Source organism: Bombus flavifrons, chromosome 11, assembly GCF_040668555.2.
Source record: "Bombus flavifrons isolate JBK064 chromosome 11, iyBomFlav1_principal, whole genome shotgun sequence".
Taxonomy (NCBI): Eukaryota; Metazoa; Arthropoda; class Insecta; order Hymenoptera; family Apidae; genus Bombus; species Bombus flavifrons.
The window spans coordinates 9,747,046-9,767,876 of NC_138452.1; the positions used below are offsets into that span (position 1 = coordinate 9,747,046).

The window sequence follows — 20,831 nt, forward strand, 5'->3', positions numbered from 1 at the left end:
CAAAGGAAAGAAAGAAAGGCAACAACACATGGAACCAGCTGGCTGCTGAAGCGAGTAAAACTCTTATTAAAAGAAGACCAAAGAGAAAACATCCAACTGAATAGAAGACCAAAGAGAAAACACCCAACTGACCTCGCTAAAGAAATAAAATAGTGAAATTGGACGATGGTATCCCGCTGGGAGTAACCATCCACGTGTTATTTAGCGATTAAGTTAGAAAAATTTAGCAAATATCCAGCTGCACAAATTCTAAAGTATAAATTAAATAATAAAAAAGAAATTTTTAAATAACATCCTCCCCTGTGATTGGGCGACATATTCAGCGGTGTTACCATTTTTCTACCATAAATACCATAAATTGCTTTATCTTAATTAAGATACAGCGAAACACACGAATCGTTTTTATTAAATTTGACGAATCGTAATTTACGCCTTAGTTTAGCTGATATTAAATTCTTCCCTTATATATATATATATATATAGATAGATAAGAGAGACCATAAGCGAAATTTTCTGAAATTCCACGTAATATAGAGCTGGGAAGAAAAAGGAAAAAAAACAGAAGAGAAAAAGAAATAGCCGAAGCAGCAAGAAAGCGTGAACCTTAAGATCTACGTTAAAATCCGTTAATGGAGAAAATAAACGTTGTCGAACGTGGTGAAAGATGTCGTAATATTATGGTGGTTCAACTGGTATCAACTTGTATGCTAATGAATGTGCGTGGCAGTGAAGGCTGGTTTGCAAATGGCGGCCGTCTACCCTATGGAAACCGCCAGCCATTTCTACGCTACGATTTCTTCGTCTCGGCTCTTCCTTCCAGTACAAAACCAGAGGTTCTACCGAATTTCGTCTAACGTTGGCGAATTATTGTCCCGTTAAAGGAAACGAACGAGTCACGTGAAAACCAGGCGTACGATTTATCGAGCGTTTCATTTACCAATTCCGTTCGCTGGCGAATCTCGCGGCATTTCGTTGCTCGAACAAGAGATTTCCGCGATAAAAACGCTACCATTTCGCTATTGTAACGTGGTCTTTTACGTGCAGAGAATCAACGAAACAAAGCTCATCGATCGAACTATTTCGCGTGGCGATTTTAAATTAGATCGCACAAGGGATACTTTCGATAATTAGATCGAAATTTTATTTCTTCGATGCGGTTTCGTACAGCAAATTGCAGATTGGACGAGTTCCTATTTGCTTACGTATTTCGGTTATTAAAATTTTCTAAACTTCCTTAAAATTCAAAATCGTCTGCAAGAAACGCGGAATTTTCTTTGCTGGGAAGCATCGTTCGTTAAGGCGAACACGCATTGCCATCGTTAAAAAGGAACGTGGATGTACCGACTTGTGAACTTTCTTTTGTCATTTTCTTCCAATGTGGTAGGCAACGGGGGAACGTGGATTTTTTTTTTTGGAAATGCATGCAGAGATTTGGGAAAGAAAGGAAGAACAGATGGAAACTACGAAGAAGGAAATAACATTTGGAAATGGGAAAAAAATATTATTTGGAAACGGCTGACACTGCAACACTGATCGATAGGTGGAATACTCGTCTTTAAGCGTATTCAAGGACTTAAAACTCAGGTAGAGAAAAGCATTAAGGAACTAATTTCAACCTTCCTAGAAATCGGCCCCGACCTTTCGAAACACGATCAAACGGACGCAGATGTGGCCCTAACAATGCAGACAAGATATACCTGAACCTTTTGTTCGAGATTTCCCGAACAGAAATTTTGACGTAGACAAATGAAAACCTTTGAGAAATCGATGGATGGCTGACCGAAACGCGATCCTATCGCCACGGTCCCTGTATTTGTCCATTGTGAACGCACGAAAAGAAGGGAAAAACTTTTGTGAACCGTCGCAAACGTATTTTGTAAATATTCGTTTACAACCAAGATAACTTTCTTGAAAATAACTTTCCGGTAAATTACTGCAATTTATTTTTATTGCAATTTTATCTGCAAATACGTCCTTTGAAATTGTATAGTTTTATTCGACAGTCGTTAGGTTAATCGTTAAATCAAATAGAAATTAAAATCCCGTTTAGATAACTTCTCTTTACGACGTATCGTTCGATCCGATCGAGTTTTCCGCTCAAACTTCGCATATATAGACACCTACGTTACCGATGTGGAAAAAGTTTGATGCGCGTTTCCACCAAAAGATAGAGCCACGTACAACGCTGACGCGCGTTTCGTGGGGACACGCAATATCGTTTATCAAAGTGTCGAACGTTTCCTCTTACACGCTTCGATCTATTCGTCGATTCATCGATAGATCGTATTCCCGTGTTGTTGTTAAGCATCGATCTCGCTATATTTGTATATCGTATATTACACTATATTAATATTAAAATTGCGAACTCCGTGTAATAAGTTATTCCATAAATTCGTTGCTCGTCGCTATTCGCTACAAATTCTATCTATTTACGTCTAATTATATCCGAATTAGAATCACCGCTTAATTATTTAGAACATTTGGCAAAGTCCGCGGCGATCGGTCACAGATTTCGTACGATTTCGCTCGAAAATGAATCGATCGTGTCGAAGAGCAAGGTTGTCTAGTAGGTTACAATTAAGCTACGAACGTCGGTATAACGTGTTTATGGCGTGTAGCATGTCACGGCAATGCTGCCAACGTTGAAACACACGATCGAAGATCCTAAAGAGAATTTTACTGAAATTCGATTACAGACCATCGAAGATTGCTAAACGAGCGAAAGATGTTTAGAACAAATACAAAACGAACATTTACTTTTCTTTCGGGAAATTATTCCATCTTGAAGATTCTCATAGAATTAAAATATATCTCGAAGAATAGTACAAATGCATTACGGAAAAAGTACGAACAGCCAAAGATAAAACGATTTTACCGCAATTATATTCCTAACGATACACCGATGATGACGACGATCGTTGTAGGTACGAGGTCGAGAAATGGCAGAAGCAGCACGAAGTAGCACGAAACTCAGGCACCTCTCGCTCTGTGTGTGGAAAGTTTTAAGTACAAATCGAATGCTGGAATTCCACGTGTCTTCGAGAATATGCCGGTGTATTAACGTGTCCTGCATCGCTACAGCGAAATTCGAGTTTGGTGTCTTCGACGCAAATTCTGTTCCACGCAATATGTAAATCGTCTCCGTAACTTCGTAACTATCGCCGAATATCCAACAAGCCGAATATTACTTTGCTACACCTAACCTCTACGTTTCCATTATCGATAATATCGCATCGTTACCGTATCGTGAAATAAATATTTTTTTTGGAAAATACAATTTTCTACTTTAATTCCTACGTATAATCGATGATGCTACCTTCCTAAAATATTTTCAATTCTCCTGATTTAGTTTTAGTCGTGAAAGCGGACGGGGGCCATTGCTCGAACTATCTCAACTCCCTTCGTGGCTCATATTTTCATACTGTTTGCATTGACCTCGAGAAAAAAAAAAAACTAGTCACAACACGATCATATATACTTTTATTCCGGATTATTTACGATGCCAGAAGGAAATCTCTGGGTTCCGATATATAATTGATCATAACAGTGTCTCGTCGTTTCACGTAAAATATCTTTGCCGGTGGCCACTCTCTATTTTTACGCCACCGTACGTTGGCATTACCGTGACACGTAAACGCCTGTATCTACTACGAGTGCCCACGTGGACATTTTTTTCGGCCGACCTTTATCGTGCGCCTCTTTCCAGTGAATCACTATTATAACATTGCGTTTCGTTTCGGCCATCGTATCTTCGAACTCGCGTCCACGATTCATTTATTCTGGATTATCGAGTCTCGAATTTCCGCTAGATCACCGATTTAATTAAAGTTCTAATAAAAATCTGATTCTTCGCGTAACATAATCTTCTCGTTGTAACGTCACGCGTGCTTGGCGTAAATTTTTTAATTGATTTTTCATCCCGCAATCGAATACTTTTCTGCGAAATATACAAACCGAGAATTCTTAAAATGGTTCGAGATGCGTTTGAAACGGTGCAAGACATTTCTCGCCTCTGTGGCGAATATTTCGGAACTGCGACAAATGTTGTAGCATATCGTCACTGGTGTATCGCGGACAAGCAAGTGAATTAATTACAACGGCTGAGACGTTTCTCGGCCAAGTTAAATAAGCGTTAACGTAGAATTTTCATTTCCCGCCTTGTTGACGCCGAAACCAGCCGAATTTCAGGGACGATCGCAAAGCTGCGCCACGTGCGATATCAAGGCTATGACCAACTTACCAAAAGGAAAAAACAAAAGTACCACAGTTACACAACGTGTAACCAGGAAGTTGAAGTAAGTAATAAAGAAAAGCGTATTCTGCTCTGTTAAGGACAAAGAATCGAGCATATTCACGGCCTATTAACACGCGTTTCGGCTACTTGAAAAGTTATTACTCGGCCCGCTAGTATCGTTCCACATAAAGTTCTAGAAAAACAACTGGCTGGACAGAATGGTTAGCTTCTAACGACACGTACCACCACCAATGCCGAGAGATTTCACGAAATGAATCAGCTATTACGAAAGCTTCGACTTTGATAAAACTAACACGGCGAGCGAGCGCCGAATTTCCGTTTTAAAATCCTCACTTCCAAGAACGTAACAGAAATCTACATTTTCTTTTTATTCATGGCCAATGGACTTGCCAAACGAATTCATGTAATTTTATACTTGTCACGCGCGAAATAAAGTATATACCGGAAGTCAATGTTCGATGTTTAGTTAGTCAGTGGGATTACGATACGGTGAACCAATGGCTCGGATAGATCACGAAGCAAATATCTGCGACGAATTACATGGTTATCTACGGGACGATCAGACCAGAAGAGTAGCGTAAATTAGACGATCGAACAAACTTAGAGAAAAATATAGCCATTACGTAATTTAATTACCAAAGCATTAAACGTGATTTTAAAATCTTATGTAACAACGACACGCAGTGGAATAAATGAAAAATTTCTCGCGTCAAACACGATAAATTTCGTGGAATACAGTATCCATGTAATACCGTTAATATTTCATCGTCTTTGAAAAGTTACTTTCGTCGTGTGCTTGTGTGCCTGCGTATGTATATATCGAGTGTTTGTGGCTGATCTGTTGATACAGAGAACCGTTAGGTGAGCCCTAATATCGTTTCATGTTTGTTATTATCAACCTATTCCCAAAAGCAAGCTTGTAACATCAGCGTATTCGTAAATTTTCCCATACAGCGAACGAAAATCTTTGCCAACGATGCACGGCTGTTTCTTGTTATTGCAGCAGTTCCAACGATACGTACGTGCGTTTGTAAGTAATCTACGCTAAAGAAAGATTGCTGTTGATTGGATAGGTACATCATGGGTATATGGAGAAGGACGTTAAAACATATCGAAGGAACAGAGCTGTTAATCGTATAGCGAGGATATAGGGAAAAACGAAAGGTAAAAATAATTGGAAAAAAAATTGGCGAATCGTAGGGAGAAGAAAAGGCGCGAAATGGTTAGATACGCGGTGTGATCGGCGAATGGTATCGGTGAATTTCTAACCTCACCGGAAACACGATACAAGCATCGGAGATTCGTAAATAGAGGATGACTAATTTACCTCGTGGCATCGCCGTTTTTCTCCTCCATTTCTAAACGCTCCATTTCCTTCTGCAACACGCCACCTTCTGCAAACTTATCCAGGGACATGATTTTTTGTTGTTGTTAATGTTCGTTGCCAATTTCACACAAAAACCGACGAATTATTTACAACAATACTTGAAGTTGTATTTAGCACTGTTCAATATAATATATATTATATTATATATTATGTATATATATATAAATTTATCTTTTCTTCTAAATATCTTTTATAATGCAGCTTTTCGCCGTTAGCTACCGCTAATCGACTGAGGTAGACAAACACTGGCACTAAACACTGGCTGATTTCTCGTTCGCGCGACAGAACGAGCACGAATGAAAGAGAGGAGAGCAAGAAAAAGGATGAAAATAGGACGCACGACGACGTATACACGACCAAGACACCGCGTATAAACTCTTTCTCTCGGTTCTCCGTACAGTAGCGTCCTCTCTCGCCTCCTTAATTTCGTACTCCTCCACGCGTGTTCCTTCTCCCTCTTTTTTTCTGATTCTCCGGCACACGCTTCGTCTCTTTCGTTGAACACACGATATCGGTCTTTCTTCCTTCACCCTTTTCACAATGATGACACACGACGACCACGCGTGGCACACGGTAATCGGTAGCGATTATTAAAGGCCTCGCGAGACAGCGTGGCAAACAAAAAGAAAAAACGAAATAACGAGTTAAGGACGATCCACGCGGCACACTGCTCCCAGTAACTTCCTTCCAAATGATAGAAAGATAGCGTCTCGTCGTTCGTCTCTTGTTCTCTCAACGACTGCCGAAAAGAAACTCTTGCGGGTGGAGTAGTTTCCGTACTTTCCTCCTTGCCTCCTTGCTCCGGCGGCTTTCTACTACCGTACCCCTTCCCCTCGATTCCCTTACCACCGCTTTCTCCTTCTTCCTTGCGCACGCTGCCGCCGCTCCTTCTCTCTTTCTAACTAACGGAGAAATCCCTCCACGTATCGAAGACGCGCGAGCACTTTTACCAACTAAACTGAACAGACAGTCTAGTGCTCGTACGTGATTGGTTGATCAGTACGATCTCGGGACTGTGCGTTATCCGGTTCCCGCTACTGCTCTCGAAGAAGAAGAAGAACAAGAAGAATGATGGACACCGTTTTACGCGATGACACAACGGGTTAGTAACGCCGGTAGAAAAAAAAAGATACGTCCTCCTCTCGCAATTACGTTGGTCCTCTCTTTGTACGTAACACTTATATACATGTACATATACGTCGAAGACGCACGTGGATTATTCGGTCGTGTTACAAAGGTGGTATACCGATGCGCCGTTTTACTCTACCGAATACGAAGTGACACGACACCCGGCCTCTTTACCGTGCGACTGCGTTTTAGTATATTCGTAAATGACACTGGCCTTAACTCAGTGCACGTATACGTGGGTGCGTCGTCCTTTCTCTGTTCTCCGGTGATTCTTTCTTTCTCTCTCTCTCTCTCTCTCTCTCTTTCTCTTACTCTAACTTTCCCTCCCTTTCGTTCTCTACTACCCCTTTCTCCGTTTTTGCCGAGCGTTTCGATCAGCGCTGCTTGCGATCACGACGAATACGCGACGATCAATGGGGTATAAATGCGCGTCGAGACAGGCAGATTCTCGTCCGAGTTTTACGCACACCTATCCGGAAGCGCGAACGCACACGGGTGTCGAATCGGAAGAAAAACACACACACGACTAACAGCAGCGTGCTACGCTGACGGCGGTTATATTGGCAGGGATATCTAGCGAGAAAGCGCGCTGGTACACTGATATTATTTTTATAACAACGCGGTGCGCGGCCGTCCTAGGCCGCGCCCAATATACCCCCACCCTTTACCGGCTTTCCTCCCCTCTACTAACTGTTCTTCCCTCTCCCGATCAAGGGGAAGCCTTACTGTTCGTCCCCACCAAAGACATAGACCATCGTACCGGCGTGTGAGACTCGACAGAGAAGGGTGAATAGGAAAACGTTCTCCTCCGCTATCCTGCGTGGGTATATCAAAGCTGGAACATTTTCTTCGCACGAATGCCATCTTGCTCCTCATCGTTTTTCCATCGTCGCGTTCAACTTACCTTTCTCTTCGCTTTCGACAAAAAACAATACTCGCGATAGAGATTTCATTCAACTATCTATTAAACACGTACATTTCTCGTACTTTCACACGACTGGCGTACCACGTTGCTCGTGTACAGAGTCGCCATCTGATGGATGCCGGTAAACACTAAAAGTTGTTTTTCCATTTCTCGCTCCATTCTCCTGCTACCTAATTTATGGCACTTCTGCGAAGTGTGCTGCGAACGTGAACAATGTAAAGGTGTCGGATGATAGATAGAAATCGAGTCATCGCGTACACCGAGTTTCCACGACTTCCCTCCGGTTTTGAATTATCCATACTTCTAAATGCGTACCCTACGGTCTATCGTATCGTGCAAATACAATTTTTCCTGTTTCATGGAAAACCTGAACGATCGTAAACGTAGATAGTTGGAAACATAGAAACATAAATTTAATAATAAATTATCGTGCTAGATTTCGGAAAATTTTCATTTGAAATATATCGTTTCGTACCATCGACTTGCCAGATAAATAAGAAACGTAACGCTTCACCCTTTGCCTCTACAAAGTCAAGAGTACTTCTCTGATCAACTTGTGAGTCGAAAAGGGGGAGATTACAAGTGCCCAACCACCGCCAAGTTCTAAAAGACACCGCTCTGTACGTTATTTCACGTGCATTTCACTCACGATTCATTAACCTTCGAATCGGCAAAGTACAATCGTCGAACCTTCGAATCTATGCATAGAGTTTTATCGAACGTTGGAAGTACGGATTCCTGGTTCTCCGTAGAACTACAGGATTGATTCCGTTACGGAGGTCTCGCTTTGTTCGGCCAGGTAGGAAGGAAGGATTCGCCTTTCTTTTGTGCATGCCTGCAGGTATATGGGTGCAGGTCGACCACGGATATTCCTGGCTTTTCTGCGCTCACGTTTCATCCTCATTATCTTTGGCAATGACGAGGGTGTTATCCTTGAACTAGATTTATCATTCACAGAACTCTATGGCCGGATGGCACTTGAATTTCTGATGCGTTCAAACACCTACCATAATTGAGTTTCGTTATGCTCTGTCAGAATCGAAAGCAATCCTCGTACGTCCCTCGTACGTTATAAAATACCATTTGCAAAAAGAAAATGTCCGTTTAGAATCACTCGGTTTCTTCTACATCTAGATCACGTCAAACTAAATGTCAATCTATGGTCTTTCGTTTCGTACATTCCTCGCAACGATAAAAGGAATATTCATTTATCCTTAGCTAGTTTAAATTCGGTCATTCCGCGGCCAATGCCGTGTAGAATATCGGGACGAGTTCTACTGGCATTTGATCTGAATGGCACACCTGTACAACTTGCGTCATGTTCTTCCGGAAGAAAACAAACGATGATTACGAATCACCGAATTACGCCAAGGGGGTTCGAAGAAAGAGAGAAAAGAGAAAAAAAGAAAAAAGAGAAGGGAACACCGCGAGGGGAGTGGTCACATAACCGAAGAAACGTTGATCCATTATAAACAAGTGGACAGCCAGTTAGAACACCGGGTCGAACTTGAATTTTGAGCGTGCTATGTGGTCGCGTGGTTTCACTATGAATTTTTATTACAGAGGGTAACTTAACGAGCGATAGAAATACCGTTCTTTTCGGCGCAACAAATAAAAATCCAATCGTTCGTGTATGCTTAGACGAAACGAATTTTCCGATGTTCGCCGTCGAATAAAGTTTCAGACAAACGGGAAAAAGTGTAATTTGATTTATCGATTTAATAAGAATACTCAAGCCAGGCATCGTTGTTCTTCGATAACGATACAGTAATATAAAAATAATGCACATAGAAGCGAATAATCTACCGGAACGTAGGCAATTCTCGCGAATTAATAATAAAACCCGTAACATGTATTTTCCATAATATATCGTCGAGAGTCATCACATGATCGGGTCAGCACGTAAAAGCTCCAGCGTCGTTTGTCCCACACTTTTTCTTCCCTCTTAGCCTCCATCGACTAATTCGTTAAATGATCAATCGATTATCCTCTTCATCGAGCATAAATCCACATCAGCTTCCTGGAACCGTCTTCCACAGTTTGCGACTTATTTTCCCTTTACCAGACAAAGAAATCGTCACACTTACCTTACTAGCTTATTACTCGCGGACTCGATAAAAATATATCAATCGACACGACGCAAATCGGACGAACCGACGAAGAAACGAAATATCGACGAGCTTTCGCAACCTGTTCGGAGAATCTGATCGTACGTAGAATTTACTCGTAGACCGACTGCAGTAATTCGAAAATTATATATCGTCGTCCTATCATGCAAGTACGAAATAGCATCGAATTCAGTTGGTCATTCATGCCCAGACGAAAGTGTGGAGTTGCGAGCGTGGCGGCTCTTTGTTCCACGCGGTAATGACGGTTGGGGTAGGTTAAGGCAGTGTTTAAAGATAATTAATAGTTGCACGGCTCGTAAATATCGGTATCAATGAAGCGTGGCCAAGATCTGGCGTGGGATCGGTAAATGGTTTCCGGGCGTATAAAAATTAATGGATCTGTTGTCGACCTTGGTGGAAACTATCTTCGTTCCATTGTATCGTTCAAGGCTAAGAGCGGGTCGCTCTTAGGAAAACGATATTTCCAAGAATGTTGAACGACGCCTTTGAATTTACGCGCGTCTCTAGCGCCGCGTGTTGTTTCCTAAAGCCGGTTAGGTTTTTTAAACGATTACGTAAACCGGATCGTAAGCGTACGAATGCGACCGAATATAATTACTTGGCCGCTGTTATCAACGTAATTTCCAATGGCAATGCGATCCACGTGATTCCATAAAATCGTGGAGTGGGTAGTTTAATAACTGGGACGGCCGTGGAAACGAGCGATCCGAGACGAAGGGAACGAACGAGAGCGGCTTTTACCCCTCCAGGGTGGATCAGCCGATGGAAGGAAAGCAAGGAGGAGCGACGTAATTCGGGCCAGGAGGAAAGGGTCCTCCAAGGGGAATATAGAAGACGTCGGTGTACAAGGGGAAAAGGGAGAATTTAGGTGGGGACAGAGAGGGTAACGGGGGAAAAGAGAGAGGGAAAGAGAAATGCGAGGGTGCGTAAGGGTGGCGGATCCCTGGAATCAATAGTGGCCACGCACCCTTGAAGAATTTTCGCACCAGGAGTCCGGATGTCTCAGGACAGGCTGGGAAAGCTTTCTCCGCTGCTATCCAATACTGCTTTATTCGGTAAAGAAAATCCCATCGAAAAAATGGTATTTTTCAAGAAAGTTAGTGCAGTGATTTATCCTTTTCTTATCGTACAATGGATGAAAAGTATGTTTTAAACATAATTGGACGTTGACCGATCGATGACGAATAAAATACACGTTACAATCGTATTAAGCGAATAAACGAATTTTCCAACTTGCGCGGTTATAAGCGAATTAATCGTAAATTTGCAAGAAATTGAAGGCATTCGTGCATTTGGTATTCGATAAACGTCCAGTCTCAAATATTTATCAAAGCTTTTGTTTCAAGAGAACGTACAGAATCGAAATAGATCTGGTTACTTAACATTAAGACGTGGATTCCCCACAAAAAGTGCATTGTGTTTTGTTTTTGAATCGTTAACTCGTACGAATAACAATCGACTCGTGCTTCTCGCTTGATACTTTATCGTAAACCAACCGAAATTGAAACGTTTTACGGTAATTCAATAAAAAAAAAAAGAACGTAGTCTCGTTCATCTCGTGCGATGCGTTTGTTCGCGAGACTGTTTTTCGCGATATCGTAGAACGTTTAGTGGCAGGAAATATGTGTCTTACAGGTCAGTGAGTAAAGCGGAAAGGCTGGGAAAAATGACTCACCTCCAACCACTGCCAACTTGGCCAACTGAAGATTCCGGTAGGGCGTCGCCGCTACCCCTAAAACAAGGAAATGGGAAGCTGTAAGATAGGTAAGGATACAGGAGTTTAAGGATATCGGGATAAGATATTTAGGATTGGGATAATCTTACTCTTCCTTGATGCGTTTTCCATGATGAACAAAATATATAATAAAAATATATACATGTATATACATCATAGTTAAAAGAGTATTTTCTTTCACGCCAAACCATTATATGTATTTTCGAACGACCAAAGTAACATCGAAATCGAACGCTCGTTATTCGATTCTTTACGCGCGACTTACGTTTTAAGTCGCGTTCGCTTTCGTAATTGTATCGTGATTTCGCTTTTACTCTCGAGTGGATTTTTTTACCTCTTTGAGTAGCGAAACTTTTGTCAACTCGATTCGTCTTTCCATCGTACGCGTCCTTTGTAGATGAAAAGACGAGAAACTATGACGTAAGAAAGGAGAAACGTCCGCGACACTCGGCAAGAAGAAAAAGTTTCGTACAGCGGATAATTGGAGGCCTCCGCGACATGCATATTAATCGCAGTCTATCTGTGAGAGGACAAAAAAGAATTAATAATAACCGCGTCGCCAAGATACCGATCTGACCGGTTGGTTGGCCAGGTGCAGCGCGTCTTCCGTGATCCGTGCATATTCTTGCGGGTTTCTTTTTCACGGCATCCTTTTGCGTCGGTCACGCCAATTAACAGGCATCGCCGTTAAAATCACCTTTACGCTATCGTACCAGCTACTGTGCAAAGTTTCAATTTGTCAAAAGTGAAACCTCTCGATACAACGTTTCCGAGAGTTTCGCTTTCGTTGTTCCCGTAACATGGTCGCAACGCGTACATCGTCCGATCCTCTTTAAACTACGCTTATATTCTTACAGCATTCGTTCGATTCTATTCGCTCGCCTCGTTACGACCATCATTCCGGGAAGTCGATTTTGGAAATTTCCCTTGCCGTTCGATCAAAACGAATCCGAGTCGATTACGAAAATCGATCCGCGTTCTTGGCTGCACCCCTTATAAAGACGCGATCCGGGCCACGGCATAAAACTAAATCGTTCCGGTAGAACAATTCAAAATTAAGGCATCGAGCGTGACTTTGGCCGGCAGCTGCGTTCAGCAACAAAAATCGCGTCTTCCCTAACACCGTCCAAGATTTTACGATCCGCCGTTCTGCTTGTAACGCCTTAAAGCGGAACCATTGACGTTACAACGGCGAGAAAGTGCATGGACGCACGGGGGAAGTGAAAACAGCGAGCCCGGGGAACACGAGGCGCATACACCAGAGGGGTGAGGGTACATAACGCTTATTGCACGTCAGCGTGCCTCAATTTCGAGATAATTAAGCGAGGCCCTTTACACCTGCGGATTGTGCCAAGTCTGTACACGCGCATACCCGTGTAATTTTCTTTTTTACCGTGACGATCTCTGCTCATCTGTGGATCTACGCGTGATAAGGAATCATGCGATGAAAACGGCCGGGTAGAAAAAACAAAAAGCAAGCCAAACCACCTCCACTTTTTGCTGCAAAAGAAAGCTATCGTCATCTTGACTTAATGTTCTTACGTGCCCTTTCCTTCGCCAATGATTAATAGCTATTAACAAGGGGAACGACCTGCGCCAACATTCATGATAAAACCGTGCAAGATTTAATATCCTGAAAAAACATAATTCACACACACACTCGCAGCCAAGCTGTTTTAATCGCGGCATTACAGCTTTTATACGTTCCTCCATTCCACTTTGGGAATATTAATTATGCCCGAAACCAGCTGTTTTACTTCGCTCTATAAACTGCCGGTTATTTCGGAAATACCGTGGCTATTTCGATACTTTTCCAGAGTACGGGCACGATCTATTTCGAACATTTCAAATCGTCCGCTAATCGATTACTATTCGGAAAAATCGACCAACCGTTTCCTATTCACAGACTGACTGACTTCGAAGGCTGTAAATTGACAATTTACGCTGCACGAGCAATTGGATCATTAATCAGCTCGTAAGAGACGTAATCGTCTAGGTGATAATTACATTTTCGTTTCCGGCGCATTACTTAAGAGCGTAAATTACTTTCCGCGACTGACAGCCCGGAGCAGCTGATCGGTAATTTCGATCGAAGCTTCTTGGCTTACGTTCAAAGGCTCCCTCGCGTTAGTTGTTTACAGCCAACTTATACGTACGCGATTCTTTGCACCGAAATAATCTCGTTGCTTAAATTTCTATCATAAGCGTCGTATCGAAACGGCAAAGTTTGCAGGATCTTAAAGATCCAGGTATTTCATGAGCTCAGAATTAAAGGCAATGACACGGAATAAACAGAAATGAAAAAGATTGGGGTTAGGTAGCAAGGCGAGGCAAAGCATGGTAGCTAGGCAAAAATGATCGTTTCTGAGAAACAAAATTAATTCAAGCCAAATTCTCTCGCGAGGGTCGACCTATTGGTCGATAAAATTTTCGAAAGACAATTCTAAAGGAGCCACGTTAGCCTCTTGTGTGAACGCAGCTGCACGAAGACGCGTATCGAGCTCCTCCTCGTCAGGATATCGTCCCTCGAGGCTCGTAGGAAGATACTTTGAGCAAACATCGGAAGGAGCGATCCTACCGGGCGGGTCCCGTTGTATCGTTTTGTTTTCGCTCTGCCGACATACGAAGCCACTGGTAGCAGTTGCTTCTCGCAGAAAAAAGAATCGCGCCAGCCGGACCGAAGAAAAGGAAAAGTGTGCGAAAGGATAGCAACGACAAACGATCCAGCCTTGTGTTTATCTAGGCCGGCTTTATACGCGAGAATTTGCTAAGAGTCGTTGCACGAAGGATTACTCGAGAATTCTAGTCGAAAGTCAGGCGTGAAAACACCGTTTATTATATTGAAATCGCGTTTCAACAGGTGACAAGTGGACGAGTACGAGGAGATTTTCGAAAGGAGAAATTTCTTCGCTAACTCGGTAACACCGTGTATTTCACAGTGTTTGAAAAAGTTTGAACAAAGTAAAAACTTGAAAGTTCAGGAACGAGGTACACGGCTGGAAAAAAGTTAATTTATGGAATGCCATCGGGCAGGAAGAAAATTCGTAAAGTTAGCTTTGGCAAACGGCGCTTGCGTGGAGCACCAGTGCATTCGACATAGATGCAACAAGTGCAGCCAGGGTATTACAAATCCACCCTATATTTGTAACGAGCGTAATTCACCGGAGGATGGCCTACTACCTTCGCCGCTAGTTCCACTTTTTACGAGCGTCCTTTAATCCTAAACTTGCGGATGCTTCGAATCAACGATTGTGCTCGTAGGCAAAATATTTACTCGATATCGTAATGATCGTTATGTCGGCAATTTCTGAGAAATACGTAATGTTCTCTGTATGAAAGTTTCGAAGTTAAAAAGAATTTATTGCTCTTACTAATGTCGATTGAAACGAGAAACAACAAACGAAAGAGCTGCTTTAATATATCGCGAAAAATGGAAAAATCAATCGGTGCATTGAGACAGGAAAATAAGCGAAACAGCAAAAGTAACGAACACTGTCGAGATATAACGCAAGAGGCGCGGCTATGTGTTACGCGTTTACAACGTTACGTTATGTTACGCGATATCTCGTTTCCACATTCACGTCCATCTCCTTTAACGAAGAGAAATCGCACGTGCGAATAAACTGCACCGCGCCGGCATCTCCGTGATTCAATAAACGTATTACTTTCGGTATCCTGATGGTCTTTCGCGTTGATCCGCGCTAACTGTCTCTCGTAGTAATCCTATCGCGTTTGAAACGCATCGCACACGCACCACCGTTCCCTTCGCTCCGATAAAAAAAGTATCAACAACATCGAGAAATTCGAGTTGCGCCTGCGCTGCGTGCCGAAGCAGCCGGCTGTGCATTGACGCAACAAGTGCATGCAAGATGCACCACGACTCAGGGGGGTGGGGTGGAGTGGGTTGTTGGTTGACGGGGGGAGAGGGAGGGAGAAAAGGAGAGAAAGAGAGAGAGAGAGAGAGCGAGGGAGAAGAGTAACGGGGTTGGGTGGGGTAGCCCGAGAAAAGTAGGGAGTCGAAAGGGGTGGAGGACGAAGAGAGGCAGAATTAAATGCAAGGCGAGGGAGGGGGTACACCACCGGAGAAGGGCACGAGGTTGGCACGCGCCGAGTGCAACGATTCGCTGGAAGAAAAGAGAAAGACAGGAAGGACAAGGAGAAAGATAGGCGGAACGGTGGAGAAACAAGGAGAGAGAGAACGTGTGCATCGCATCGAACGGAAAGATGCATCCTCGGCAGCTCTCGTGGCAGTTTTTTATTCGTTTTCCCCCGCATCAACGATGCGAACATTTGTTTGCGGTTTATGAAGCCGAGGGGACAAGTGATATAGACAAACGGCGGCACTTCGGTGCAGGAAATGCAAACAAAGTGCATTCAGTCAGCCGGGTGACCACCGGTTGCAGGGGTCTAACTTACCCCCATGCACCCTTCCTATCGTACGACCTGAATGACCTGATACGCGCTGCGAGGTGCAGCGGCGTTGTTATGCAAATGGGAAAAGTGCAGGCCCGCGTGTGCAAGTGGAAAAACATGCGGTTCGCGTGCACTTCGTATTATGAGATATCCACTTGACACCTGAACGTGGAAGCTTGTCAAGTGGTATGTATTTGGTCCGTTCGATCGTAGATCCAGGCGGTAGATCGCTGTTATTTATACGCTTGGTAAATAAATACAGATTATCTTCGTGCGCTTATTAGGAAAAAGAGGAAGCAAAGTTTCGATCGGACGTCGATACGTTTTCGATGTAAATATTACGCGCGACTGCGTTTCGATTTGCATTTCGTACAAGCCGGTTTGCCACAATTCCAACGTACGATACACGTGCCTATGTTACGTGGATGCACCGCAAAGTGGTGCTGTCTTTCGGCGAGTCTAAAGCAGTCTTTGCGGTCATCGCATTAAATTGATTAAGCATGTGCATGACTTGAAAAGTTTGGAAGAAGCATCGACCGCGCAGCGCGCAGTCTCTGAATTATGTATGTCTGCGTGAAAACCACAGAAGTGAGAACGAAGCGATCTGAATCGTACGGGAACCGAATGTATTCTCCGACCGCGCTACGTCACGAAACCCTGAAAACATCCAACGTTCCCATCAAAAATTTCTATTGACATTTAAAGTATCTCATCGATCACGGCAAGATCTTCGAATCTTTAACTCTCTATTAACTGCCTGCACTTTTGAAGATGCGTACACGGGAAAGAAAGGAAGGCAAGGCATATATTTAGCATATGAAAATAAACGTGCTGATAATAGCATGGATAGAGTCGCACGATGATATAATTGTCACCGTTCGTTACGAATTTTCCGTTCGGTTCTCACACTCGCGAAGCTAGTATAACGTCACACATTGGCGGACTTAACACAAAGAGGCCGATAGAGCCAGTTAAAGGAAATAGAATCAGAAACGCGGTGGATCCCATGGAATCATTGTAAGGATTCTTGAGGGGTGAGACCCTCGGACCTTAAACTAGTTTTCGCTCGTACCAGTCCGTTTCTCTTGGACATCTTCCTTTTTCTTTCTCCATCTATTCTCGTCTTTTCTTCTTCATCACTGTAACCACCGTACGAGAGTACTTTACATTTGAAACATATCGGCTTATATGGAAATGAATGTTTAGCCATGCGTCGGTCCTAAACATTAAAAATGGAAGAGCAACACTCGCTGCAGGAAGCTGATACGCGAGTTTCCGAGCTACGCAAAGAGGACAACTCGGAAGTGATACTCGTCCCTCTGAATTGTCAATCTGTCTATTGTCGACCGACGACCTCCCCGCCTAATCTCCTTGCTAGCTATCTTAACAAAAAATTTCATTTACAATCTACGGTACAACGGTTACGTTCGTTGCCCTAATTTAACCCTTTCGCTATGGCAAGGTCCAAAACAACGCGCGTCACGTGTCGCATGTTAAGCATCGAGATACAGAAGAAAAATTGCATTTACCACGTTACGATGGAAAATGATACTTTATATATTTGACATCGTCGATGCAATCGGACTGCCGAATTAAAAGCGATCGCATGTACGGCTCGTTTTACCCTGCATTCATTGCACGTTGCATTTAATTGCTCTTATCTGCTGTCGAGTATCATTATGACCGGCAACAAATCCCCGGTTTATACCTTTGCACGTTCCTATCGTCGATAAGGTTTCTTGTGGCAACAGGAATCGGTGGTATGAATAACCGAGAAGAGAAACGGAGAAAGGAACGAGGTTGGGGGATGGTGAAATAACAGATTGCAGTTGTGGCACGAGCGAGCAGCCTGGACTCAGCTCGGGGCTCGTAAGGAGAAGGCAGGTGCCACATTTTTTTCGAACGCCTGCTCACCGTCGAGGAGGAGGCTGCCTCGATGCGCAGAGGCTCCCAAACGTTTCTACTAGGAAGAAGCTCTGAGTAGAAAGTTTTCGATCAAAACAATAATATCGATCGAAGTAAACGGTAATTAATGATCGATCAAATGCCACAATGGAGGATTTTATATCCTCCATTTACGAAGCATAAATCGATATCGACGTAAAAATTTCTTGATCGAAAGATGGTCATCGAACAACGTCATAGTCCTTCGTAATAGAAATTCAGCCAGGACAAAGACACAAGGACGATTTAATGTCAAAGGAGTAGCGCTAGTAACGATCGACTAGGTGTAGGATTTCGGCGAAGAAATTAACATTAACGCCCGTTGACAAATACAATCGACGGATAATAGTGGCGATAGATACGTACCAGCGATCCATGTGTGCGTAATATATGTGGCAGCATGCAAAAAAAAATGGTGCAAATGTAATTCATATTCTACAAATTTCCATGCATAAATATAGAACGATACTATTTAACGATGCTAGGAATTGTAACATCGTTTATCCCATTACGGCACCTATGCTCCTATCGACGGAAGCAATCGCGATAAAAGAACACCGCGGAAATTTGCATAACAATAGATAACGAAGTTTTGGAGGAAGTTCGCTTCGGTCGAACCTCGAGCGAAGCATGTAATTGGCCATCTTTGTTTTGTAGAGCTAACCGTACGATTCCTTTGATGGTATCCGACAATTATTCAAAATTCTATGACGCGGATGAGTTCCACTGCGGATAATCCTCGACGATTTTTGCTTGGACACGTTCGGCACGAGTTCAAACTCTCGTGTATGCGCGCTCGCGCGCATTTACTCGCGTGCGGCCAATTATGCACCTCGTTATGCCGGCATTACGCGTGATCTCTCCTTTGATCGAGAAATTGCCTAAGGTTAATAACCCCTGTTGAAGTTTGTGTAAGCGATTACATAAAATTTTTCGAAGACAAATGGACTATTAGCACGTAAGGACAAGTTGGTTCGGCGCTATCCGCACGGTAGCAGAACCTGAGAAGTTGAGCAACTTTCTGGAAATACTTAATGTATAATATAAGTGTAATTCGACCAGGCGTTTCCTGCACGCTCGCCAAATTTACGACCGTTTAAAGGACAGCGGTTAACGACATTCGTTGGCCGAATAAATTTTGATTACAACGATTCATGACTAATTTATTTAATACGTGCATATTTGCATACGAAGTAACGCAATGTATAAAGCAAAGCATTTTATCGTAAAGGCGTTTTAGTGGAGAATATCGACTTAGCTAGTGGAGCAATAGATACGCTTGGTTTCTAATCAAAATGCGATACCGTGGTACGAAATTCAGACACGATTTTACGCGAAGTAAGTTATGAAAAAATTCAAAACTTACCGTTTCTTCGGTCCACTAGCAACGGATGGCTCCACGACAAGCACTGATCCGAGATAGGTATATCCTGAAACAAAAAAAGAACACAATTTTAAAGCATATTTATAAACAATACTATGGATATCAAATATGTTTCTACTATTATTCGAAAAGTTATGTTTGAATAAATATAGCCTGTTATATATTACAAAGGAAAACAAAAACCAAGGTCAACATAACGGAACAAATGGTACATAAATATGAAACGCTTGAATTTTCTCATAGCATCTAGGAAATAGGAGAATTGGTTTATTGGGTCAGTTTGGACAACCTGTTTGAACCAATGGTACATTTGAACTCTGACCCTGGTCAGAGCTACCGATGGGATATTTTCTCATGGAAAAATATGCTGTACACCGGTTTTGAGAAGTGGAACTTGGCGGTTGCTTCCGGGTTTTGATTTGCACATATACAACGTCTAACGGCATAAAAATCACTGCACCGATTTGAAACTATCGCGCACCGTACTCATATTCTAATCAGGATCAAGAGGTTATGTGAACGTATCCGCGATCATAGTCTCGGGCTAGCGAATTTTTCGACACGGTCCGAGGGTCCCAACATACATATACATAAATGTATGTATACACGAGTATTTCCTTTCCTAGACACCAGGTGTCTTCTGCCAGTTAGACCCATCTAATTTTCTCTAACCAGTTTCTCTTTCTAAATGTAATGCCAAAAAAATCTACGAAACCACTTTTGTCGACCACCGAAAGTGACCCTTTTCGCTCGTCGTATACAAAATTATATTTGGTTACATGAAAAATAACTATTTCATCCGTTATATGATTGGCAATTAGGCTGTGATTGTTTCTTATGCGCATCCTGTTCGCGACAAGAGGATGCGCGCGCATTTGTTTTGAAATCAGTCAGTTACGGTGATTAACACGACGTGCACAAGAGTTAATTACGTGATAGATTATAAACGTTTAACTCATCGATTCCGGGAAGAAACCATTCAACTCTGAGATTGTTCGAAAGGACGTGTGTTTTTTTTAGTATTCTAGTCGATTAAACGTGAACAGAAATACGCTTCGATTACTTCGCAAGACAAGGCCATCGCAAGAATGTAAACATAGCTTGGTCGGCAGCAAATGGCACGATTTCTACTCACGATCTATGATCAAAACAATCTTGTTCGCAATACCGGCAAAATAAAGTATTAGAATAACATTATTTAATCTCTGCTTTCCAATTCGTGTAACCTTTGGTAACAAAATATTCGTTTAAAGTACAAATTGGCAATCGAAAGGCGTCACCTCTACCAAACGATTTTTATGATTACAAATGAAGGAATGTACAAACATCGACTAGCGAAGTTCGAAAAACTATTTCAAACAAAACTTATGAAGAAAAACGTTCCTTTACTTGTAATACGTGATCCTCGGACATACGTAGATTAAAACGATGTGTGCTTGATGTATACTCGATGTAAAAAAACGAAGAACGTGTAAGATGTTTGTCAACAAATGGGGCAGCAAGACGTCAAATATGGCAGCCAACCATGTCA

General features: G+C 42.6%; 1 protein-coding gene across 2 annotated transcripts in view; it reads right to left on the minus strand.

Annotated features, from left to right (window-relative positions):
• The window catches only part of Imp (IGF-II mRNA-binding protein), a 55,896-nt gene extending 35,992 nt beyond the window's left edge, over positions 1-19,904 (minus strand). Inside the window, exons 1-2 of one of the 2 annotated variants that reach the window (XM_069124151.1) lie at positions 19,590-19,904; positions 19,283-19,346 (exon numbers count right to left, since the gene is read on the minus strand). In XM_069124151.1, the coding sequence (XP_068980252.1) occupies positions 19,283-19,346; positions 19,590-19,746 (221 nt within the window). In that variant the 5' untranslated portion in view covers positions 19,747-19,904. Of the gene's footprint in view, positions 1-5,582; positions 7,335-19,282; positions 19,347-19,589 lie in introns of those variants that run through there. The other variant, XM_069124152.1, reaches the window with a different exon arrangement.
• Positions 19,905-20,831: the final 927 nt, after the last annotated feature.